General features: G+C 39.6%; 1 protein-coding gene across 4 annotated transcripts in view; it reads left to right on the forward strand.

Annotated features, from left to right (window-relative positions):
• Positions 1-7785: 7785 nt before the first annotated feature.
• CDK15 (cyclin dependent kinase 15) overlaps positions 7786-26481 on the forward strand; it is an 85164-nt gene continuing 66468 nt past the window's right edge. For 2 of the 4 annotated variants that reach the window (XM_046659358.1, XM_046659361.1), the window contains exons 1-6: positions 7786-7908; positions 8627-8776; positions 9000-9097; positions 13994-14073; positions 22900-22994; positions 23741-23803. In XM_046659358.1, coding sequence (XP_046515314.1) covers positions 7786-7908; positions 8627-8776; positions 9000-9097; positions 13994-14073; positions 22900-22994; positions 23741-23803 — 609 coding nt within the window. Of the gene's footprint in view, positions 7999-8626; positions 8777-8999; positions 9098-13993; positions 14074-22899; positions 22995-23740; positions 23804-26481 lie in introns of all 4 variants that reach the window. The other 2 variants (XM_046659359.1, XM_046659360.1) reach the window with 2 other exon arrangements.

Raw genomic sequence — 26481 nt, forward strand, 5'->3', positions numbered from 1 at the left:
ACAAACAAGCAAGCAATCATACAAATGCAAAGAACAACAGAGAAAGCATCTGGTCTATAGAAGCATGATTTTATTTTTTTGCTTATACGAGAAATGGGACGTCTTCCACTTTCCTTGCACCTGCAGACGCCCCAGGGATTCCGACAGTTTTAGCCAGTGGGTCCTCCTTAGGTATAGTGTCCAGTATAATTGTGCCGTTCCACAAGCCAAGCCTTTCCTCCACAAGAACATTTTGCAATTAGATTTCTTTACCTGCCTGTGAAATGTCTTTTTTAACCCGCCATTGCTTTCTTTCCCGTAGTTTTAGAGTGTGGATCTGCACATATGGAATCACGCAGCATTCTCGAGCATTCCATCTGTACTTCACAGTTTTGATCCACAACAGGTAAATGGCTCCTTCAGAAGTGAAGGCCAGGATGTGGGGAGAGCCTGAATGAGAGGCGAGAAGCTGGTATGAGAGCCGGGAGAACAGAATTTAAGCTGGAAAACTAGTGACTGGGGCATTTGGCATTTCTGAGCAGAAATTCCCAGAGCTCCAGAAATTGTCTTCTTAAAACAATAAGAAATTGTGAAATTTGGAAATATGGTCATCCAGCTCCACATACTTTCTCAATAGCTCATTGGTTTTGAACTTCACTGTTTCTTGAAGGTGGTGGAAATAGAAGATAACACTGGAATTTGCACCATCAGCTTGTGGAAACTAGGTACAAGGAAACAAATAGCACACTGATATGTAATAATAAGATGATGTAAATAAAGATCATAAACATATATAAAGGAATGGAGGAGACCCAGATACTGTGGGTTTGCACTTCTGCTTGTTGTCAGCAGACAGCACTCACAGCCTGTGAAGTTTCAAGTTCACGTCCTCCGGAAAGAAGGAAGGATCATACTCTGTAGCTTTTGTTTGGAATGAAGATGATGTCACATGCCTCCTGAATAACAAAGTAGAGTCACTTATCTATTACCAGTTCATCCTAAATATGATAACTAATTTAAATTAGGCTTAATCATTAACGAGACACACGACCAAACTGAGATTTTTGTGCTCTTTGTGCAAATACTATTATCAGTGTCTCCTCATTAAATAAAGTTTGGGAAGTTTGGTAGTCTTTGGGGAGCTTTATAAATATTTTCTACTGCTTGCTAGTTTAGTAACCTTGGGAAAGTTACTTAAATTCTCTAAGACTCAGTTCCCTCATGATCAAGTGGCGAGAATAATGGTATGCACTCACTGTCGCGGAGTTGGAAGATCAGCATGGAGTCTGGCACAGAGCAGGCACTGATGTGGCAGCTGTTACTATTGTTATTGTTATTGTACTTTTATCTAAAGCTTCCCTCCACCTTGTTGGATGTAGTCAGGAATATAAGGAAATAAATAAATAATCAAAATGTATGGATTGCATGTGAGTTGTGTTTTTAAAAATTTGTTCTTTTTCTACTTTCTTATTTAGAAAATTCTTTTTTTTTTTTTAAAGATTTTATTTTTCCTTTTTCTCTCCAAAGCCCCCTGGTACATAGTTATATTTTTAGTTGTGGGTCCTTCTAGTTGTGGCATGTGAGTGTCGCCTCAGCATGGCTTGATGAGCGGTGCCATGTCTGTGCCCAGGATTCGAACAGGCAAAACCTGGGCCACTGAAGTGGAGCGCGCAAACTTAACCACTTGGCCTCGGGGCTGGCCCCTAAAAAATTCTTAAACACACCAAAATGAACCTTCAGATAGCCATCACCCAGCTTAAACAATTGCCAATGTTTTTACCAGTGCTGGTTTTTTATTTCCAACATTATTTTTCGGTAATATTTTAAAGCAAGTACATTATGTCATTCCACCTGTGAATACTTAGCATGCATCTCTAACCATAAGATTGCTTTAAAAACATAATCACCATGCAAAATTAAAAATAAATTTTTGGGGCCAGCCTGGTGGCACAGCAGTTAAGTGCACACATTCTGCTGCGTGGCCTGGGGTTCACCGGTTCGGATCCTGGGTGCGGACCTATGCACCTCTTATCAAGCTATGCTGTGGCAGGCGTCCCACATATAAAGTAGGGGAAGATGGGCATGGATGTTAGCTCAGGGCCAGTCTTCCTCAGCAAAAAGAGGAGGATTGGCAGCAGATGTTAGCTCAGGGCTGATCTCCCTCAAAAAAATAAATAAAATAAATTCTTAAAATCATCTAATACCGTATTTAAGTTTCCATACTTGTTTCAGAAGTATCATTTTACAGTGGTTGCCAGGGGCTGGGGGATATCGGAAATGGGGAAAGAGTGGTCAAAGGGTCAAGTTTCAGCTATGCAGGATAAATCAGTTCTGGGGATCTCACGTACAGCAGGGTGTCCAAGGTTAACGATACTGCATTGTAGACTTGAAATTTGCTAAGAGGGTAGATCTTAATTGTTCTCACCAAAAAAAAAGTTAACTGTATGAGGTGATAAACATGTTAATTAGCTTGATTGTGGTAAATATTTCACAATGTATACATCTATCAAAACATCACCTTGTATATCTCAAAGATTTTAATTTTTTTTCCTTTTTTCTCCCCAAAGCCCCCCCAGTACATAGTTGTGTACCTTTAGTTGTGGGTCCTTCTAGTTGTGGCATATGGGATGCCGCCTCAGCATGGCCTGACAAGCAGTGCCATGTCTGCACCCAGGATTCAAACCGGCGGGACCCTGGGCCGCCGAAGCAGAGCGCGTGAACTCAACCACTCAGCCACGGGGCCAGCCCCTCACCTTGTATATCTTAAACATATATATATTTTTTTTGGTGAGGAAGATTGGCCCCAAGCTAACATGTGTTACCAATCTCCCTCTTTTTACTTGAGGAAGATTGTCCCTGAGCTAACATCTGTGCCAGTCTTCCTCTATTTTGTATATGGGACTCCACCACAGCATGGCTTGATGAGCGAGCGGAGTATAGGTCCATGCCCAGTATCTGAACCTGCCATCCCCAGGCCACCAAAGCAGAGCGCACGAACTTGACCACTATGCCACTGGGCTGGCCCCAAATATATATAATTTTTATTTGTCAATTATACCTCAGTAAAGCTGTAGGAAAAAAAGAAATGTCCTTTTACAGTTGATTTGTTTAAATCAGGATCCAAACAAGATCTCCATATTGCATTTGTTTGTTGTATCTCTTAAGACTTTTTAATTCTCTTCTTTTTCTTTTTTTGTGCCATTGATTTGTTACAGAAATCGGGTTATTCGTCCTTTCTGATTTCGCTGTTCGTTTCATTGTGGTGTTATTTAACATCTCTGTCCTCCGTATTTCTTGTGATTTGGTTTTAGAACTAGACACTTGATTAGATTCAGATTAAATTTTTTTCTTTAGTCAAAAATACATCACAGGTGGTGCTGTGTTCTTCCAGTGGTATCGCGTCAGGAGACACGTAAGGTCTGGATGCCCCAAATTTAGTGGAGCTGAGATTGATCAGTGGACTCAGATGGCGTCAACCCGACCCTTCATTGCAAAGCTCCTTTCAATCTTTCACCTAAGAATTTTAACATTCATTGATGATTGTTGCTTAGATCCATTACTGCATTAGGCATTGTGTAATAGTGAATTTTCTACTTCTATCGTTTCTTCTGCATTTATTAGCTGAAATTCTTCTATGAAGACGATTTTCCCCCTCATTGACTAGTTGATAACCCTGGAAAAACAATTAGTATAGAAAAGACAAAATAAATACTTGATTTTTCCCTTTTATTTATCAATATCCAGAGTAATGAGTTGGTGCACTAGAAATCTCCAAGTGACTGTTTTTGTTTAGAATCACTATAAAGTTATGGATTTTACATATTTTGTGTGTTCCAATCCATTGCAGTCATTATTCTTTTTCTTCTTTTTTTTTTTTGGTGAGGAAGATTGGCCCTGAGCTAACATCTTTCTGCCCGAGGAAGATTGTCACTGAGCCAACATCTGTGTCAATCTTCCTCCACTTTATGTGGGATGCTGCCACAGTGTGGCCCAATGAACAGTGCTAGGGCCGTGCCTGGGATCTGAACCCGAAAACCCTGTGCCAGCAAAGCAGAGCGTGCCAACTCAACCACTATGCCACCGGGCCAGCCCCATCATTATTCTTTTTGATATTAAAATTGTCCCATCTTAAGCCAAAAGGGAGTCCCTTTAAGTTGGCTCCTATATGTCCTTTTGACATAACTCCCATTGACTTAAGATGAACCTGGGACATCTTTCTTGATAACTTCCTGGATTTCATGCTCCAGACCTTCAGCCACCATGTCTTGTGGATGCTTGGTCCCTTTGAATGGAAAATGGTATTTAGAGACAATAGATCATTAGCACTGGGGTTGCTTATTGCTATTAATTTGTCAAAGTTTCTAGATCTTTTTTGGTTGATAGCAATTTTTTAAAGGAAAAAAGTATGTTTATACTAAATTTTATTTGTTTATTCCAAATCAAATTTAAGATCACGTAATTTTTACTTGATCTCTTTCATTTGATATTTATGTATATTTTCTCTTATGCTGAAACAAGTTTGGTTTCTAGTAATATTAGCATAATTACTTACTTTTTTAATCCTAAAATACACCAATAACAGCTTTAAAATTATAAGAGTAATATTGCCACTATTAATAAGACTACTGACTACATTTTATTTTCCCTTATTTCTTTGCCACAAAAGGTAACACAGAAAACACAAAAGCATTTTGCTTTTTTCATTTAACAGTGTATTTCGATGATCACTGTATGTCATTATGTAGAGATCTCATTTTTTTCTTACAGCTGCATATTACTCTGTGGTGTGGATGTATATGGATTATTTTTAAAGTTTCTGACACAAACTTCACATTTTTCTCATGTTATTATCTGTTGAGTGCTTGTGATAATCTACATATTCTAGAAATATAATTAGACCATAATTCCTAATAATCTGGCTAAATTTTACAAAGATAGTATGCAATGATGGGAAAAAGTGCAAACTCTGAACTACACACAGTAATTTGAAGACACACCATTGAGAAAGAGAATAGGACTCCAAAAACGTAGGGTGGGAGAAGCTAGCCTGAAATGATCACTAACCTATAATTTTACTGCTGCTTAAACAATGACTACCATTTGTCTTCACACAGATGCCCTGGAAGCGGAGCCTCAGGCACAGCTTCGACTTTGAGGGGGAGGGGGTCAGGAGCATCCCGGGAAGCAGAAGTGAGGGGGAGGGGGAAGAAACACAGAGAAGAAGGAGAGCAAATAAACGGAGCATGTTTCTGAGCCAGGCTCTGCTCCAGAGCAAATGCTGCTGGTTTCACGATGGTAGAAGTGCATTTCATGGGGCTCCCTGCATTTCACCATTGTGCCGCCTGGCCCTTGCGGGAAGGTGCTGGAGAAGCTGGAGCCTGTATTGGTCCATTCAGGCTAGTGGCCAGGCACAGGGTCTCTCCTTGCCAGTCAGCTTCATGTGTGGAGCTCTTTGGTCTGTGACAGCGGGAGATGGCAAAAACAGTGGCCAGGCTTCAGAGCAGCAGAGGGGGGCTTCTCCCACTAAGCAGCCAACCATCGAGGTTGGTCCGGCCAACCTGGGGTGGCACGTAAACTGGGTCTGATTCACAAATCAAACTGAAATCGTCTGAGTCTTCTGTCCTTATTCAGAAATTTTTGATAACAAAAATTGTTTTGGATACAGTGATAGAAAATATCTTAAGAAGTCATCTAATATTTTTCCTTGACTTAAACAAGACCATAAGTTATTCTAGTTTTGAAAATCTCAAGAATATTTCACAATTTCCCTCAGGAGCCCATTCAAGAATCTAAACATAGCATTTTAAACCCTACAAAGGGGCTGGCCTGATGGCATAGCGGTTAAGTTCATACGTTCACTTCAGTGGCCCGGGGTTTGCCAGTTTGGATCCCAGGCGTGGACCTACCCACCGCTTATCAAGCCATGCTGTGGCAGGCATCCCACATATAAAGTAGAGGAAGATGGGCACAGATATTAGCTCAGGGCCAGTCTTCCTCAGCAAAAAGAAGATTGGCAGCAGATGTTAGCTCAGGGCTAATCTTCCTCACACACGCACACACACACACAAACCTTAAAAAAATCAGGCTATACTGTTTTAGCAACTTGTGACTTAGGTAAATTACCCCCTAGGCTAATAAAAATGCTAAATATTTAAAAATTCTAAAACTTTTGATAATTAGAGGATGATAAAAAAAAAAAAAAACGACTAACTCAAACCTGGTCTGGGATATAACTTTTGTATGATGAAAATCACAATCTCTTTTTAGGAAGAAATCAGCATTCTGATAAAATGTGTTGTAATCAAATTATGATAAATTCTAATGGAATTAAGAAATATTCTGAGGAACTAGCTTCTCTCACTCTCTGTTGATTGTCAGCCAAATGTTTAATAGTGTTTAACCAAATATTCTTTTTTTGTGTGTTAGTGTAACTAGTCACTTTTTTTCTTTCAACTAAATGTCTGTAATTTGAGTGAATTTTTTTTTTTGGAGGAAGTTTAGCCCTGAGCTAACTGCTGCCAATCCTCCTCTTTTTACTGAGGAAGACTGGCCCTGAGCTCGCATCCATGCCCATCTTCCCCTATTTTATATGTGGGACACCTGCCACAGCATGGCTTGTCAAGCAGTGCCACGTCCGCACCCAGGAATCCAGGCTGGCGAACCCTGGGCCAACGAAGCGGAACGTGTGAACTTAACCACTGCGCCACTGGGCTGGTTCCCTGAGTGAATCTTTGAATTGGCCTGTTTTAGGTCTCTTCTCTTGTGGCGATTTTCAAATAAAACTTCAATACATGCTCATAATGAAATTATCTGAAAGCTTTTTTTAAAACCGTTGTGAGGTTCAGATATCAAATATACATAAATATTGTTGTGGTAATAGACATGACTCTCACTTTTTCCTTTAACAATAAGATTGTGTGTGTGCGTATCCTACATTCTTGATCACTCAGATTAGTACCTTATACTGGCAACAACCTTAGGAGTCTGAGAGAAAGTAGTTCTGTTCAAAGGCTACAAACTAGCGGGAGCTAGTTCCTTGACCTGTCGTGCTATTAATATAGTAACAAGAATTACATTTATGTGGAAGGAAGGAAGGAGGGAGAGAGGGAGAGAAGGAGGTATTTCATTCACACACCTCTCTCTCCACCGTTGGGTGAAGTTGTTATCCGTATGGTAAGAGCAACACAGGTGCTCACTAGATAGTTTTTGAATCAATGAATGAATGACCGCCTCTCTGGGACTGTTAGATGCACTGTGGCTTGAAGGCAAAGAGGCAGAGTAGATATCCTCAGCCTTCCTCTGTTCTATGATTCTGTGGTTTCTCTGACTACTAAAAGTTGGCTAGGTTGCAAATTTATTTAAAGTCAGAAAAGCAGGATGCTTTCAGATGAAAGCAGGGAGAAAATACTCCTCAACCTGTCCACCTTAGTACCAGGGAAGCCTAATAAATATCATTAGCATTTACGTGGCTAAGCAGTATAAACTCATAAAAACTATGTACTCACAGCACTAACTTGTGGCTAGAATAAGAACGTTACCTGTGCCAAATTTTATTCTATCTTATGTTTTAGCCATCCTGTTTTCATTTGAGCACAGAGGAACGCAGCCAGCTGCCTTTCTGATCTATAGTTTCTTGCACCGGGAAGGAAAAACTGCTGAAGTCATGAGGCTGCTCCAGGCAGAGCCCTCATGTGGGTCATATGAAATCTCTAGCATTGCTGACCTCGGGCAGGAGGGAGTGACAAGGACGGGAGAGGCAGAGGGGAGAGGTTCGAGCACGGGTTTTCTCCTTGAACCTAGAAGATTATGGGTCAAGAGCTGTGTGCAAAGACTCTCCAGCCTGGATGCAGCTGCCATCGCTGTTGGGAGGGAGGCGATGCACACAGCTGTCAGAGGAGCGCGCCTGTGACGATGGAGGCTGCGATCGAGGTATTTGTATCCAGGAGGCGCGTCTTCCTCTATTGATAAACCAAGGAGGTCAGAGACTCCCTTTTGGAAGCAGGGTCTGATTTTTCTGCGGTAGGTCGAAACCAATAGAAAGAAAATTCTATTAAAGTTACAGAGAATTTGTGGCTGTTGTTATCAAATTTAGGGATTTTCTTGTAAACCAAAAGGGAAAAATAATCCTATGCTTTGCACTGCACGAAACTCACTTGCCTCGAAGTTGAGAAAGTTAGTTATTCTCTTGAAATCTCTCAAGTACTAAATTACAGAGCTGAACCTCGAAAATGAAGCTGCAGTATTGGTATGCTAGGATTCAAAATTTTAATAATTAGCTCATGCTTATTAGCAACGCCATACCAGAAAATTATTCCCCTAAGGAGATAAATTAAGGGGACATGAAAAAAAAAAAAAAGCCTGAGTTAAACAGAGAAAAATTGGAAACCATCCATCAGAGAGATTTAGGTTAACCCAAGAGTTAAAGACATATTTTTAGGTGAAAAAAGAATGTCATGTTTGAGCAGTTGATATTAGTATGGTCTTTTTTAGGACTCTGACTTTCAGGAAAGGTGTCTTTTGGGGATGTAGGAAGCTCAGAAAACATGTGAAGAGTGAAAATCAGGCAAATAACGAAAAACCGGTTTATGTCAGCCACCAAATCTTGACTTTGCATAAATTTTATTCCTGCACTTTCTTCTTTCTTTAGCTAACAGATCTAAAGGAAGCATCATGTTCCATGACTTCATTTCACCCCAGGGGACTTCAGGCTGTCCGTGCACGGAAGTTCAAGAGTAAAAGGCCACGGAGTAACAGTGATTCTTTTCAGGAAGAGGATCTGAGGCAGGGTTTTCAGTGGGTGAGTGAGCAGCTGATGTTGATCAAGAATTTAATGCATGCTTGTCCCCGGGAGGCTGGCCCTTACCTCCAGGGCAATTCCTGACCGGGCCTTCCCAAGTACGTTCTGGCAACGCTGTCTAAGTTCTCTGAAAAAAAAAATCAACGCTAAAAAGGTGTTCTTTCTTTCTTTCTTTCTTCCTTTCTTTCTTTCCCACCTCTCACCCCTCCCTGTTCCCCTTAAGCAGAGGAAGAGCCTCCCTTTTGGGGCAGCCTCATCCTACTTGAACTTGGAGAAGCTGGGTGAAGGTTCTTACGCTACGGTTTACAAGGGGATTAGCAGGTGAGTGACTCATAGCTGGGAGGGACTTTAGAGATGAGGATCCCATCCTCTGATTTGTTATTATAAAGCCAGTTGACACATGGCAGAAGTTCACAGCATCTGGGACCTGTGCAAGACACCATAGTCGACAGGGAGAGACACGATGATTTAAATAGCCTTGAAAGGAAAACAAACTTGCCCTGTCCCGATGAAAGCCAGCCCACTAAGATGCTTATCAGCTTTTCCTCTTTTTTATTCAATACAAAGAAAGTAGACTGGCCCAAGGAACAATTCCTGCTCTTCAGCCTGGTGAGAAGGGCAGTTGCTAAGGTGTCTCTAAAGGGTTTTCAAGTCCCTCCCTAAGTCATGACAGGTTTGCAATGGCAACCTTGAGTCTGATCCTCCGTCCTCCCACTTTGCCTTCATGGAAGAGACTAAAGTTGGTTTCTACAAAGGATGATATATGAAAAAAAAAAAAAATAGAAATCCTGGGTTTTCTATTTGCAAAATATACCAAATGGCTGGAGAATAAAAATGCTGCTAGTCCAGAAGCCAAGTGCCCATTCTGGCTAACGACAAACTTTGTGAAGCATGCATTAAAGATCCATGACCTCCACTGCTTGTAGTCAAGGTGGGAACATTGGAAGGCCTGATTTCTTTAATTTATGTTACTCCAATGGAGAAAAATAATGGCTCAATAAAAATAATAGTGGTGAAATGTTAATTTTAAAAATTTAATATAAATACGACAAGACTAAATATTCACTATTGATCTTAGTACTTGTGTTAATATTTTCACTTGTTAAAACAAGATTTTAGGAGAAGTGTCATTTTAAATATATTATGTGGAAAGAGGATTTAATTCACTTCCGTAGACTATCTTAGGAACTGAGAATATAAAAGATTTTCTTCAAGAGACTCAGCCTAGTAATAATGTGAAAAATATATTAGAAATACTTGTCCAAGTGCACAGAGATACATGTAAAAGTGTATTCATTGCAGCAAGATTTGTAGCAGAAAAAGTGAAAACCTGGTTACAAATATCCATTACTGGAGGACTGGGTGAATAATCACCAAACAATGAAATAGCACACAGCCGTCTAAAGCAGGGGATAGATGGACTAACATGAAAAGATGTGCCTTATTTTAAGAGAAAAAATAGAGGCTACAGAATATGTACCCTATGATCTCATTTAGAAAAAAAGCAGTCAGATGTACTGTACCTGTATAAATTTGTATGTGCATGGAGGAATTTGGAAAAATGCACAAGAGATTGTTAAAAGTAGACACTTTTAGTGGTTGCGACTGGGGTGGGGAAATAAAATCAAACTTTTCACTTTCTTCCTTACCACAAAGGCACTGCATTTATGATTTAAAAACAAATTAAAAAATATCTTAGAGATAGATGACAAAAAGGCACTTGATAAATTCAACATCAGTTACTAGTTTTTAAAACTCTGAGCAGAAAAGAAATAGAATGATCATTCCTTATTCTGATGCGGAAGATTTCAAGTCCACAGCCCACAAACTTTTTTGTTAAATACTAGAGACGTCACTATTAAGTAAGAGATAGGGCAAGAATGCCCATTATCCTTAATTGTTAAAGATTATCATAAACTTCTAGCCAAGGCAATGAGAAAAAATAAGACTGAATACAATTTTTGCAGATTATAGAATTGTCTACCCAAGACACCCAAGGGAATCATCTAAGGAACTATTAAAAGTAGTAAGATAGAACAATAAGGTACTCAGTTACAAAATCAAAATATACTTATCAAAAGTTGTCTTATGGGGGCCGGTCCCGTGGCCTAGTGGTTAAGTTCAGTGTGCTCTGCTTTGGTGGCCCAGATTCAGTTCCTGAGCACAGACATACACCATTGGTCAGTGGCCATGCTGTGGTGGTGACCCACATACAAAATAGAGGAAGACTGGCATAGATGTTAGCTCATGGTGAATTTTCCTCAGGAAAAAAAAGTTGTCTTATGTGTTAGCAATAATCATTTAATAGAAAATATAGTAGAGAAATTTCTCTCACAATTGCAACAACAAAAAATGGGCAGAATTTATATAAAGATTTACTAAGGGACATAAAGGACTTGAAGAAAGCTGAACAGGCATTATTCATTCTACTAATATTTACTACGCACTTACCATGTGCCAGGCATATTTTAGCCAATAAGGATTCATCAGAGAACAAAAGAGACAAAAATCCCTGCTCTTATGGAGTGCACGTTCTAGTGGGGGTGAGATAGACAATAAATAATTTAGTAAAACACTGTGTTTGTGTGGAAAGAGTGAAACAGGGCAGAGGGACAGGGCATGCCAGAGTGGGGTGGTGGGTTACTGTTCTAAGTAGGGTGATGAGAGGAGGCCTCGCTGAGAGGGAACACTTGAGCAGAGACCCTGACAAAGGTGAGGCGTGAGCTGTGTGCGTGGAGAGTGGAGAGGGCTTCAGGCAAGTAACAAGTCCCTGAGGCAAGGGCAAGCTGGCATTGGAGGGGAGAGAGAAGAGAGATGAGGGCAGGCAGGGGTTGTAGTTGCCCTAGGGGAGTAGAATAGGGTCCCACAGGTCATCCCAGGGACAGTCATAAGCGTATTGGATTAGAAAATCTAACAGCACAAAGAAGTCAATAATTGTCTAATTCAGAGTTTTAATGTATTCTCAATGTGTTCAAAAGCCACAATAATTAAACTAGTGTAGCACAAGTGTAAGAAAAGACAGATCAAAGAAATATGATTTTTTTTTGAGGAAGATTAGCCCTGAGCTAACATCTGCTGCCAATCCTCCTCTTCTTTGCTGAGGAAGACTGGCCCTGAGCTAACATCCGTGCCCATCTTCCTCTACTTTATACGTGGGATGCCTACCACAGCATGCTTGACAAGCAGTGCCACATCTGCACCCAGGATCCGAACCTGCGAACCCTGGGCTGCCTAAGCAGAGCATGCGAACTTAACCACTGCACCACCGGGTCAGCCCCAGAAATATGATTTTTAAAAGGCAGAACAAGGGGCCGACTTGGTGGCCTCAGCAAAAAAAAAAAAAAAAGGACTAAGATAAATTGATTTATTTCATAAATTTATACCTATCTACTGTGATATCTACTTTAAAAGAGACAAAAAGAATAGTTACTGTGAGAAAGTATTTTGAAATAAAGTTGGAAAGCCGTAATAAACTTATAAATGCTATGAAAAAAGGCAATATACAACAGCAAATAGATTTTTAAAATTTAAAAACCATCTATAATCCATCACTTTAGCACAGCAATTGCCCCTGTGCATTTTGTCTTCCATAAGCACACAGTTTATATAAAGCCACGACAAAGTGTTTGCTATTTTGTATTCTACTGTTCATTTTATCATAACTCTTTTCCATGTTTTTTCTACATGTCCCTGGAATTAAACTTTTGTATGAATGCAAAATATTCCATTGTATTGATGTACCACAAATTTTTCAACTGTTCCTCGAACCACTGCACATTTCAGATATTTCTATTTTCTAACTAATACAATAGAGGATATCTTTCCTGCATTTGGAATTTTTAAAATCTTTATTATATAAGTTTATTGGGAAAAATTCCTGGGTACGGTACTTTTATGGCTTTTCCTATGTATTACTAGGAAATTACCCCCAAATTTTACCAGTTTACTATGCAACCCATAATAAACAATATAATTTTACTGCAAAAGAACCCCACAAACCACTAAAGAATTCCTAATAAACTATGGGCTTTAGTTAATAATAATGTATCAATATTGGTTCATTAATTATAACAAATGTACTATACTAATACAAGATGTTAACAATAGAAGAAACTGGATGTGAGGTACATGAGAACTCGCTGTACTAGCTTCTCAATTTCTCTGTAAATCTAAAACTCTTCTAAAAAACAACCCGGTCCAGTGTTGGCAAGGCAGTGCTGGTGTGGCCGTGTGATCAATTTGGGAACATGTGTTCAAAACAATAAAAAAACTTGTGCGCAGCATGCTCTTTGATTTAGCAATTCAACCTCTACCCTAAGAAAATAACAGGAGCTCTATGAAAATTTTGATCTGCAAATATGATTGTCACTGTATTTTTATAGTAGTCAAAAGTTAGAAACAATTTAAAAGCATTTGGAATTGGCTAAACACATTACATATTTATATGACGACATATTATGTCATTATCAAACATCACATAGTACAAGAGAAAAAGTTAGAGGAAAAACAGGTTACTAATAATGTGATATGAATCCCACTGTATTAAAAACGATATATTTATACTTTCATTAAAATCTTCTCCGTTCTCTGGCACTTAGCTTACATCAGCAAACAAAACAATGAATAAGGGGAGAGGAGGAGGAGATGAGGAGAGAGAGAATGGTGGCACTGGGCAAGTCCTGTAGGGCGCAGGAGGCAATTGTAAGAATTTGGCTTTTATTCAAAGTGAAATGTGGAGATAGTGGTGGGTTTTGAGCAGAGCAATGACTGATTTTGACTTTCAGTTAAAAAGAGTGCCCGAGGCTACTCTGTTGAGAGTAGATAGTAGGGTACAAGTGTACCAGCAGACAGCCTGTTAAGAGGCCACCACAGCGATTCAGACGAAAAATAAAGATGGCTCACGTAAGTGCACAAAAGGAAAGAGAAGGAACAATATACATCAAAATATTATGAGGATGGATTTGCTGGGGTGTTTTTCTGTGCTTTTCTGTGTTTTCCAAATTTTCTATAATGAACACATATCACTTTGGTAAAGAGAAAAAAAATGTTTTGGTAAATATACATATGACTTTTAAAGCTTTTTATTTTGAGAAAATTGTAGATTCATACACTGGAATCTATTTTGAAGGAAAGCGACTTTTGTTAAACTATCCTTAGTATAAACTGCCGCTATGAACCATCTTGATAAACGTGTGCCCTGTCCCCTGATTCTCCTAGAATAAACGGACAACTAGTGGCTTTAAAAGTCATCAGCATGAATGCAGAGGAAGGAGTCCCATTTACAGCTATCCGGGAAGGTAAGAACAGCCAACGGGCCCAAGAGATCTGTTTTTAAGTCCTTGATTTGGTTTAAAAAATGCATTGGGTCTAGTCATTCAGCGTTTAGCTTTTGATATTTCTAAAAGTAATATTATAATTGCAATTTTATTCTTCATACCAGTTTTCCAAGTACATTTATACTATCATTTTATTATTTATTCCTGAGGAAATTAAGATTCAAAACTGTTACAGTAGTTGACTAAGACTATGAACTCAATGAGTCTTGAGTACGAACTCAATACTTTCTGTGTGTTTGGCCCCATACTAATGCTAAGGCTATGTAACCCCAGAAAAATGCACATAAAAGAGAGAAAAATATATAATCACACAAATTCTCAGGAAGCAAATTGCCTGAAAATAAGTTGTTTAGATAGCATTGAAGAACTCTGTGGGAAGGCGTGCGTTTTTTACTGTCGTCCCTGTCCATTCTCTGTAACCTGGGCAGTATCACAAGTGGGTAAGAGACCTGCTGTCCGATGGACTCAGGTTTAAACCTTAGATCTACCAATTACTAGTGATGTGACTATGTGTAGATTCCTATACCTCTTTCAGACTCGGTTTATTGCAGAAAGAGGCTAAGTGTACCTATTTCATTGAGTTGTTACGAGGATTAAATGAGAATATGCATATAAAGTACTTATCACAGAGTTCATTTTCAGAGTTCAACAATTGTTGGCTACTCTTATTCCATTCTGTTCTTTTCCCTAGTGATATCTTGTTCACCATCAAGATAACTAAATAATTTATAACATAAAAATCGAGAAGCCACTATAGTGAAAATAAATCCTTAAAAATGCAATTTATTAACCTTTTTATATGAGCCATTTGAAATAAAATGATAGTAGGATTGCTACCCATTTCAGCAAAAACCCAGAGAAATGGCTCTTCCCCAGTCTCACTTTCTCCCCTTTTAACTTATTCATATTCCCTTCTTCATAGAGCACATACTATAGGCAAAGCAGATTGCTGGGTATTGTGAAGGATGAGAAGAGAAAGCCCTGATCTTTGCTCTATATCATTTTCAGTCTTAAGAGAGCAGATGATTCAAGTTACAACAAGTGTTATAATGGAGGTAAAAAAGACGAGCTCAGATGAGAGAAGCTAGTCTCAGGGTGGCTAATGAAGTCAGTAGATATGGAACTGAGCTTGGAAGGATGGGTTATGCAAATAGGCATGGAAAAAGCAATTCAGAAAATGAGTTTATAACTGAATTTCATGCCATTTTCAAAAGTCTTTCAGAGCCCCTGGGAAACACATCTTTTTGAATTTGAGTGGGAGGACCAAATGGCAATCGGGTCATCTGGGTCGGATCAGGTACCTTCTGGAGAAAAGCATGGTTTTAAGTGTTTAATAATGGAAGCTACATTTACTAATGTACTTGTTAGTGGTCCCCATGAAAGGATGATCAGATTTAAAAAGAGATGTGTGCATAGGTTAAAGAGCATTTCTAAACATAATGGAAATCCCGGGTCACCAACATAAAGGGAGGGTCTCTAGGCCCAGGTTCACCCCGTTCTTGCGGTGCTGCCTTTGTCAGCTTGCTCACTCAGATTTGCCCACAGCCATGTTTTTCAGGTTGACATTTGACTTGAACAGTGAAAGCTTTTGCCGGATTTGCTAACAGATGGTTCTCAGCATGGTTCACAAAAGCTGGACCTGTACTGTTCTGTATGCTAAATGTTCTTCTTATTGCATATTTACTGAAGAATCGCCTCTCCATCACAGGTGTTTGCAATTATATTTAGTATTCGACTGTGGGCTTTCTGGGTTTGTTTTATGGACTTACCTTACTGAATGCTTTGCTTGTATAATATTAAAAACCACAAAAGGATTTTTGACACATTGGAGGTTGTTAGGCATCCAATTTCCAACAATGAATGTTTCTTTTCCACCAGCGTGAAGCTGGGACCCCTTGTTAGAGGAGCCCTCCCCCGCTAGAAGACATGAGGCCAAATTGGAAAACTTTGGCACTGTCCCATTTTTCCTGTAAGAGCTTTAGGGATGTGAGACCAGGGAGACAGGAGGTTAAATGAGAAGGGCTGGAAGACAAAATAAGAACAGCTGGAGTTCATTAGTTAAAATCCAGGGTCACTAGCTAAAAAGGCAACCGAAAACCACGTGCAGAAAAACTGAACGAGTAACGCAGGCTTCTTTAAAAAGCCTTGAAGCAGGAATTACTTTTCCTGAACAGTTTGGCTGCTCTGATGGCGTATCAGCCGAAGATTTATTGAGTAGGATTTTACTGCATGTACAGTCTTTCTATTTATGGGTAGAATACATGTGGCAGTTTATTAATCTGGTCATTTGGAATACTATTTGATCTTAACATGAAATATTATGAATTAGCCAAAGTATGAACAGCACTAAGAGAAACATCTCTTAATACGTGTGCCAGATACTTTTCATGTGTTACCTCTTTCAAGCCTCTTAACAACCTTTACAGATAGATAGTATTATTATTCCAATATACAGCCGTGATTCAAACCAAATCTCTCTGATTCAAAAATCCATACATTATGCATTCGTTCTGCAAATATTTATTGAGCTCCTGCTATGGACAGGTACTCTGCTGGCTGCTGGGTACCTAGCACTGTACACAAAGACATGTTCCCTACCCTCATTCCTTTGCTAATTATAAAGATTAGAAGTCTTCATAGCAACTTAGAAAATCTTTCATAACTGGCTCTAGAATTACATTTTAAATGTTTATTTTTACAAGTAGAAGAAAACACTTCCATTTGAATAGGCTAATATTTTAAGTTTTTATAGAAGAGCACATTCCCCAATTTTATTAAATGATATATCAATATATTGATAATGTGTATTATTTTAAGTATCTTCTATAAAAATAGACACTTTGGGTTTAAAAAGGACTTCCTGGACTTTCAGCCTGTTAACAGCATTTACTTAGGAAGCAGCCATATAACTAATCTTTTTTTGAGGACTAGGCATCTGATATAATCTACCCCCCATAATCTTTTTTTAAAACTCTTACATCAACTTTAGTTGGTAAAGTATGTAATTTTTATTGTAGTGATGAAGGAATCTGAGCCTCAGAGAGGTTAGGTAACTTGTCTGAGGTCACAGAGCTAGTAATCAGAGATGTTAGGTGTTAGAATCCATTCTGTTTACTCAAAATCCTTTCTACATTATTATGATAAATTTAGAAATCCTTAACTCAAGCATTTCTCTTTAGCAACAGTAAAAATAAAAATCTGTTTTTATGATACATTTTGTATAAATATTAGGCAAAATGCTGAAGAAATATTTTAAAGAAAATAATACGTAATATTATCTATTTGTCAATTCTGATTCTGTCGACTTCCAGTAATTGCAGTGTTTAAATTAGAAACAGTTGCAGTGGAGAATATTTTAAGATCATTCTCTAGCAGAAAACATTACAAAGTAATTATTCCCAGTCCAAGTATGAGAAAGCTGAGCCAAAAATAAAGTCAGTCACCTCCCCAAGGTCATACAATGAGGTGGAGGATGCCAGTTAGAACTGCTGAGTCGCTGTTACCACACAGAGATTATGGCAGGTCTGGCGGACAAGAAGCCCTCCACTGAATGCAATCAAAGCACAGCAGGGACGTGACATATTTACAAGTGCGTAGTTACATTTTTATAAAACAAAACAGTGGTAGGATGATGGTATGTGATTGGGATTGCAATTCCAAAGAAATCAGATGCTAACTATTATCGAACATGTGTCTTAATAATTATCTACATTTATCTAGATGATGTCTTTTCTTGGAATGCATCACTCAACTCATTGACTTGATTTGTGACACACAGGCCAGAGAAAAGGTAACATCAGGAACTACGAACTGTTTTAAATTCAGTGCCCAATGTGGGTTGAGTTGTGGGAATTGGCTCCATTAATGATTCCTACGTAAACTCATTACAACTATCGGGCCTTCATTAATTCACAAGCACTTATTGAGCACCACGAGCCATGCCTGTGCCAGGTGCTTGAGATGCAAAGACACGGACAGGGAAAATCTACGCCGTTGGGAGCTCACAATCTGGAGAGGGCTTGGACCACCAGGCACTCTCTCTCTACACAGCTGTGCCCTAGGACTCTGAAAGTCAGCCTTGTTCTTCCTTGTCATTGTCATCCTTGCATTTTCTTCTAAACTAAAGCAGAACATAGTAGACTAATATCAAAACATCATGACCCATTGCACTTGCAAAACATCAATTTTCCCAAAACTTCACTAAACCACAGACCCAAATGACGTGAACAAAACCAAGAAATTAAATATTCTTATATCATTGCAAGATAAAAATAATTTTTTCTACATTATTAAATCTCTTACATATATGAGAATCAGATTAAATTCCATTGGGTGGAATTCCAGTGGTATTTAGTTGGTCATACTAAATACCTTTTTGGACATTTAAAATAAAGAAAGAAACACTCTGCATTTTTTAAATGAGCTGAATAATGTTTTGTCGTGGGTCATTTTTCCTCATAGGAGATTATGTTGTTTTCTTCAGGTTTTCTCTTTGGCTTTTTGAGTGTTCTCATGATCATACCAAGTTAGTATATGTAAAATTCTTACAACTCCTAGCATGTGAGAAGTGCTCAATGAGTGTTAGCTGTTATCATCATTGTCGTCATCATCATCATTATAAAACTATTTTAGAAGCACTTAAAGTAATTCCATTGTGATTCCATTTGTCTGGTGCTTTGAAGACTCCCAAATTTATCCTAGTGTCTTCTCCTTGAAGAAAAACAAAAGTAAGTATACTTAGACTATGTGAATTATAAACACAACAATTTTACAGGATCAGAATGCTCTGATTTTAGGCTCTTTCCGCTTCTCAGTTGGCTTTTGCATCCCTCAGCTGATCAGCCTGTGGAACACACCACATCCTCCTGTGAAGTTTATGAGGTGGCCTTGAACTTAAAAAAAAGATTTTTTTCTTCCTAGGTTTAAGGCCCACGCATCTGAGGCTGTAGGCCTTTTAGATACTTCTGCTGGATGGACCAAGCAATATACCAATACCGTGAGATAAATGCTTTAAACGTCATCTGCTCTTTCATGAAAATTCCCTATTATTACTCATCAAAAGTCACAGTTTCTATATAAGTATTTCAGTAGTTATGGGGTGTTAAAAAAGCAGTAGTAGACATGGTCATAACACACAGCATTTATAAAGACAATTCAAAGACACAGAGAATAAAACATCTTCAACAGAAATACCTAATGCCAACCAATCATAGGTATAGAAATATTAGGTCGTTAGTGACACTAATTCAACAATAAATATTTACTGAGTGCTCATCATATCCCAGACAGTGTCCTAGGCACTGTGGAAAGAGAAGTAAGCAAAAAAAGACCAAAGCAGCTGCTCTCCATGGAGTTTATATTCTTAAAGGTAGAGACAGACAACAAGCAAACAGATAACATGTCAGGGGCAACAGACCCATGGAGAAGCATACTGCAGGGCACAGGGTCACTGCTGTGGGTCAGGGTGGGGGCTGCTATTTCATCAAGAGGGGTCAGGGAAGCCCAGACCTTATGTATATCATTTGGGCAGAGATCTGAAGGAAGCGAGGGAGGAAGCATGCAGAGAGCTGAGACAGGAGGATTACAGACAGGAGCAAGGGCAGGTGTAAGACAGGGATGGAAGTGTGTTTGGAAGTGTCCAAAATACAGGTGGGGGGCCAATGTGGCTACGGCCAAGTGAGCAAGGGTGGGAGGTGCAAGGCTGGGCAGGCCATTGTAAGTCCTTTCCATCTTACTCGGAGTGAATGAGACACCACTGGAGGGTCTGGAGCCAGGTGGGGACAGGCCCTGACTTCCATTTGGGAAGGATCACAGTGACTGGTGTTCTCTGGAGAAGAGACCGCGGGAAGGAAGGAGGAAGCAGGGAGACTAGTTAATCTGAAATAATTCAGGTGAGATGTGACAGTGGCCCAGGACAGTAGGAGAGGAGATGGCAAGGAGGGAGGGATTCTGGACATGTTTTGAAGGTATTGCCAACAGATTTGCTGACAGATCAGACGGGGGCGGGAGAAGAGCTGAGAGTATTTGCAATTGACTAGAGCAGTGAATCCTCATCAAAGGGGTTGACGGTTTCAGAAGATTTCTGCAAAGAAATTGCGGATTGAAGATAAGACTACTAATGCAAAGGTAAGAGAATAGCAGAGAAATGGCAAAACGGACACTTTCCCTACTCCTATGTAACAGAATTTATCAAGAAAAACTGTATGAAATAAAGATGTATACTGACTGTTGTTAGCTGTGAGCCTCATCCTAAGTAGATATTATTTCCTGAGCTTTTTAGCAAATGATAGTATGAAGCCATTGTGATGAACAAAACATGCCGTCATGATTTTAAAAATCAGCATCAGGAGTTTTAGTAATATCATATTTAAGTGAGACTATAATTGTATTAAAAATAAAATATCAATATTCTTAGTAATTTCGGCTTTACCGTTTGCTTTTAAAATCTAATTTTGGTATATCCTTTGTAATGTGTGTGCATAGAGAGAGAAATTCATGAACATAATTTATAAATAAAAATACACATAAAATACAAGCATTCTCCACTAATGTCGGAAGTGTTGTTGTGACTACGGAAGGTGGTAAAAACTCTCGCAAAAATGACATAAACAAAATTTTAAGATGTTAATCTGGAAGGAGGGGTTTAGTGGGGTTAAAGGTGAAAGAGAGGGTGAAGAAGCTGAGGGCCGGGGTATTAATTCTAATTTGCACCCGTGTGACACTTTACATTTACCAAAGTTTCCACACATGGGCTCTGATTCCATCCTCATGTCATCCTGTGAAGTCAAGTCAGGAAAGGCATTATCTCTTTTTCATAAGGAGTGAGTTGAGACTTAGGTTGAGATTCTCTCCTGAGCTCACTCAGACAGAAAGTGACAGGGCCAGGATTCACATTAGGGCTTCTGGCTCCACAGTCAGTTTTCCGTTAAAACACTCAATAAATATTTTTGATAAATTAAGTGCTTACTCTGGGCTGAGTGTTGCACTAGGTGGTGTGGCAGCATCTGAAAGAGGGGGAAAGTCACTCCCCCAGTTCCCATGTAGTCTTCAGTCTGGGACTAGAGACATTAATAGGGGCCTGTGAAGCTGTTACTACATTTACAAAGCCATGTACTTGTAAAAGTGAAATAATACATTTAGCTCATAGGGATTCGAGGGGCAAAAAGAGTCATTAGAGCAAAGGTGTGGGCAGGAGCCTTTGGTGCTAAGAGGTTCCCGGCTCCAACTGACTTCAGTAGAGAAGGAAATTCACTGGTTCACAGATCTGCTAACTACGGGCTTGCAGGGTGCAGACAATGTCACCAGGAATCCATGTCTCTCCATCTCCCCACACTGTTTTTCTCTGCCTTAGATTTATTCCCAGGCATGCTCTCGCCAGGTGGTGGTAATCTGACCATAGCAACTCCTGGCTAAATCCTACAAGCTCAGCCCTCACAGTGGAAAAGAAAGCACTTCTTTCCTCGTGGAAAACAGGAAAACCAGCAAAACAGGGCTCTCCCAGGCTTGGATTTTGTGCCTGTCTCTGATCCGCTCACTGTGGCTAGGGCGTGCTGTGCTCTGATTGCCTAGGCCTGGGTCACATGCCCACTCTTGGGTAGGGTTGGGTCAGCCCCACCAGAAGAGCATGGCTGAGTCGCAGAGGGTTGGTTCCCCAGAGAAAAATAGAGGTGTCCCCACTAGAAGGGAGAATGGCTGCCAGGAGGAAAAAACAACAGAGGATCAGTACATAAGATTCCTGAAGGAAGTAATTGTGTTCCAAACTTTGTAGGGAGTATTTGAGTTTGTCTTTAATCTTACAGAACTCTGGGAGGGAGTTGGTGCAGGAGATTCATGATAGGTAGATGGACCCTACAGAACGTTCGTTAGAATTTCTGTACTTAACTTTTCCTTTCCTTTAAGTCTTGAGGATACTATTTCTTCATGCAGAGATGCCCTAAGCTGAGAATCATCATCTTATTATTGAGCCTTTTCTGGTCTCCACTCTCCTGAAGCTGGGGGTCTTCCTATCTCTGGAGCCCCCAAAGACAGCCTTTCAAACCCCCTCCCATTCATCTACCGGCTTTTTGTGGTGACTTCTCCCCTTTAAGGCCTCCTTTAGTGACCTAATAATCTGTTATTGACGAGGTAAGAGAGTCCTCAGCCCCCCCACTGCCCTGGGCTCCCTAAGGTTGGCTCTCTCCTCTCTGCAAGTTTGCCTTTTCTCCTGTCCACAGAGGTTTGCAATTCTGCCTTTAAGAAATCCCCTCCACTCGCTCTTATGTTTCAACAATCCTTCCTCGCATGCTCTTATCCCTGCCCTCCACCACTCACTTCCATGGGCCCTGTTGACTGGCTGTGGGATTTTGAATTTTAGAGAATGGTGTCATGTCGCAAAGTCCTGCCCTGCAAGGCAGAACACTGCATTTCCTGCTCCCCCAATGGCCTCTCTCCAAGCCTGCTCTCCTGAGGCTCTGAAGCAGAGACGATAAGATTCCCAGAGGAAAGCATTTGCAAAGTGCTCTGAGTGCTTTGATGAAATTGATTGGGTAAATGGAAACACATTTTTTCAACTGCTTTAGCCTCTAAGAAAAATGTTATGTAAATGCAATGACTTGCCGTTTAACAAATAGTGAAGGTCCTTTGTGATTTTAAATATTACTTCACAACAAGAGATTCCCCCCCCCCCCCGCAGTAAAAAACCAGAATGCTTGATGTGAAATGTTTAAAAAATAAATGCTGCTTGATGCCTTTTAAGGCAACGCTTTCATTATCAATGACTGAATTAACATCTTTATTTAATTTTTCTAGCTTCTCTCCTGAAGGGTTTGAAACATGCCAATATTGTGCTCCTGCATGACATAATCCACACCAAAGAGACACTGACATTCGTTTTTGAATACGTGGTGAGTTGCCCCAGCACTTTAGGAAGCATGAGGGGAAAGCCCGGTGCTTGTATAATGAATCTGTTAATATTTTATGGCACGATAAAACTTTCATTACAATGTGGAAAGTGTCATGGAAATTTTCATCATTGTGGCTCGTAGAGCCTGTTGTGCCCAGACTCGTTCTTTGGTCCTACTTCTTTACTCGCTATATTTGCTGTCTTTCCCCCTCACCAGCAATAATAAATAAGCACTTTGAGTTTGCCTCCTAAATAAAACTCCTGCACTTATTTTTTATCTATTTTTAATCATGATCTGAGCAGAACCCAACATGTTTTCATTGACAATAAAGATGTAAATCACAAGGTTTTAAAAAATTGTATACGAGTTTACTAAAGAATAACTCATTTTGCATTTTTGAAAGGAAAAAGTATTCAAATAAGCAGAAAGAAATCATCAGGCGTGTGTCCTTAACTTGCCTCCAAGGACACTTGGGGAGTGAAAACCCCCCTCTCTGTGTTCAGTGCCAGTCGTTTCAAGGAGCATCTCTTTGTGCCAAGAAACAGTCTTCCTTCTAGGAGCAGCAGCTTAGGAAGGCATGCTGTGTTTGACTTTTAACAGTGGAATCTCAGAAAACCTTGTTATGTACCTTATGCTCCTTATTCTCAAAAGTTCTGAACTTCGGGCCTCTGATGGTCAAGTCTACGGTCTGCTTTAGGGTATTAGCCAAGCACCGCTAACGTCACTCTCTCCACTACTTTGTGTAGCACACAGACCTGGCCCAGTATATGTCGCAGCACCCGGGAGGCCTTCATCCTCACAACGTCAGGGTGAGTACTGTGAGGGGCAGGACTCTTCTGGCTTGCCTACAGCAGGAGAATTTTGAAACAGACTGAAATCGCGAAGCAAAGTTCCATGATACCAAATAAGAAGATAAACATCACTGATATTCCAGAGAAAAGTAATAAAAAAAAAGAGTTACCTCTCAAGATTTGGAGCGATGTCTAGCTATTTTCTGGGCCACCTAACCTTGTCAGTCATTGCCGTCTTGCAAATGTCTTTAGAAGTATAAATCGATTAAAAAGAATCGCGTTAAAAGGAAAGAAGTGAAGCAAGGCCGTCATAAAATAAATGCCTTCTTCGTGGCAGAGTACTGTGGACTGTGATCAAGTTTGTGTTGTGCTTGTAGTTCCTCACTAGAATTAGCAGACAAACTACATTTGCTGGATCTTAATCACTTACCCTTTGGCCTGTTTTATCAGATCCTATTATATATGAGACCAACTTCCATTCTTCCAGTCACTGGGAGAGAAATAGTAATAAACTCTTAACTAGCTGTAACTCTACATTTATTATAAATTTTAGAAACCATTTGTATTTCATACTTTTCATCCCCTAAGCTTTTATCGTTATTAATTAATTGATTGGCCCTAAACATAACCATATGAGATTTCTGTATGATGTACTCATTCGTTTGACTAATATTTATGTGTTCATTTATTCACTCATTGATTCAAAAAATATTTATTGAGTATTCAGTACTATATTGAGTTCTGAGGTTTCAATAATGATAAGTTGCATTTCTTATTCTCAATGAGCTTAAAGTCTGGTAAGATATATGGATTTAAATAGGCAGTGGAAAACAAAGTGCTAAGAGCTATGGCCGTGTTAACTAGGAGTACCATGAGAACTCATACTAAGAGGACTTAATCCAGCCTTGGAGGCAAGGGGGAAAAGGTTTGAGGACAGCAAAAACATTTTAAAATAGCTGTTGGAGAATGGGATAGAGAACTAACTAGGGAAACCAGGAAGGAATGTCTCATAGTGTGTTAAGGACCCTGGTGAGGATAAAAACCATTAAATTATCTGCATGAGCATTGGATTTTTTTTAAATGGCAGTGCTTAGCAATTTGAATAGAGGAGCAAAGAGAGTAGACAGTTGAATTGACTCAGAGTTGGAGTTTTGCCGGACATGTGAGAGGAAAGGACAGTTGGGCAAGAGAATTGAGGAGATTGTCAAGAGACAGGTTAAAGCGATGGTCAGTGGTTTCTCAATTGAGTCTAATCTAAAGGAAAGAAGTAAAGATAAGCAGGTTGCTGATAGGTAGGGAGAGAGCTGGAAGAGTCAAGGAACTAGAAATGTTGACGAAATAGAAGAATGACTGGAGAAAGAATAACCATGAGAAAGATAAAAGATGTTCAGGCTTGAGTGACTCACATACAGACACTGTGCTGAATTTTTAGAAGGATGAAAAGACATAGAAGATATGATTCCTGCCCCCAAGAAACAAAAAGAAGAGATAAGAAGTATACACCAATATTATCACAGGACGTTTGTGAATATTGCCAAGCAAGAAATAAGACCTAGTATTGTAGATGTGCAAAAAAGTAAAAGATATCTTCTCACTTAAGATGTTTCCTTAAGCCAAACCTTAAAGATGCATTGCATTTCAAGAGGCTGGGATAGGGAAAGATGTTATGGGAAGAAAGAATGCTTTCAACGAAGGCACGGAGCAGGGAAGTAGAGGAGGTGCTCAAGGAAAAGGACCCCAGAGTCATGCACTGTTAGGGTGAGAGGGACCACCGTGGTTTCAGTGTTCAGGTTCTGACCCATTAGTGGGTTATGAAATTAATTTGATGACTAGCAACCAGCATTTTAAAAAATGAAATAGAATGGATGAGAAGAGAATAGAAAATATTAGAGCACATTACGCTTAGTAAGCATTATTTTGTGCAATTTTTGTTCCAGTTGAAACTGTGCTTTCATCTCTGTATGGATGTGAATACTGGATACATATATATTTTTCACAGTGGGTTGCAGTAAAAAAAAAAAAAAGCCTTAAAAACACTGGGCTGGTCCAACTTCCTTATTTTGCAGAATTAAAATCCAAGGTTTGAGAGGACATATACTTTGCCTGAGGTTATAGAGCCAGCTCTTGAGGTTGCTGAAAGAGATTCTTGGTTAAGATTCTTTTCCACTAATGCTGTACTGCATCCTTGGTCTTGTTGGCCTGAAATATAGAATACCTTAGTGAAATGGGGTACATTAGTCTGGGGAAATAGATTGGCAGGTGGCTGAGAGCCTTACTTTCTAAGATGTGGACTTTATTCCTTAGACAGTAGAGTCATTAAAGGAGTTTGAGTTGAGAGAGAATGAGATGATCAGAAGGAAACTTAGTAACTGTGGTCTGAGGGATGGATTAAGAGAGGAGACTGGAGTCAGGGATTCCAGGTAGGAGTTTATTGATGTGGTCTGGCCCAGTGCTTCTCAAACTTCAATGAGCAGACGAACGACTCAGAGAGCTGATTCAGGAAGTCTAGGGTGAGGCCTGAGCTTCTGCTTCTAACATGCTCCCAGGTGATCTAGATGCTGCTGGTCAAGGACCAAACTTTGAGGAACAAGGATCTAGGTAAGAATAAAGGCTTAAATTATGGTAATTAAGGTAAGAATGGAAAAGAATGTGGAAAACTAAAACAAAGAAGGGTTCAGCCAGAATGTGGTGACTAA

The sequence above is a fragment of the Equus quagga genome, chromosome 4, assembly GCF_021613505.1.
Source record: "Equus quagga isolate Etosha38 chromosome 4, UCLA_HA_Equagga_1.0, whole genome shotgun sequence".
Classification (NCBI taxonomy): Eukaryota; Metazoa; Chordata; class Mammalia; order Perissodactyla; family Equidae; genus Equus; species Equus quagga.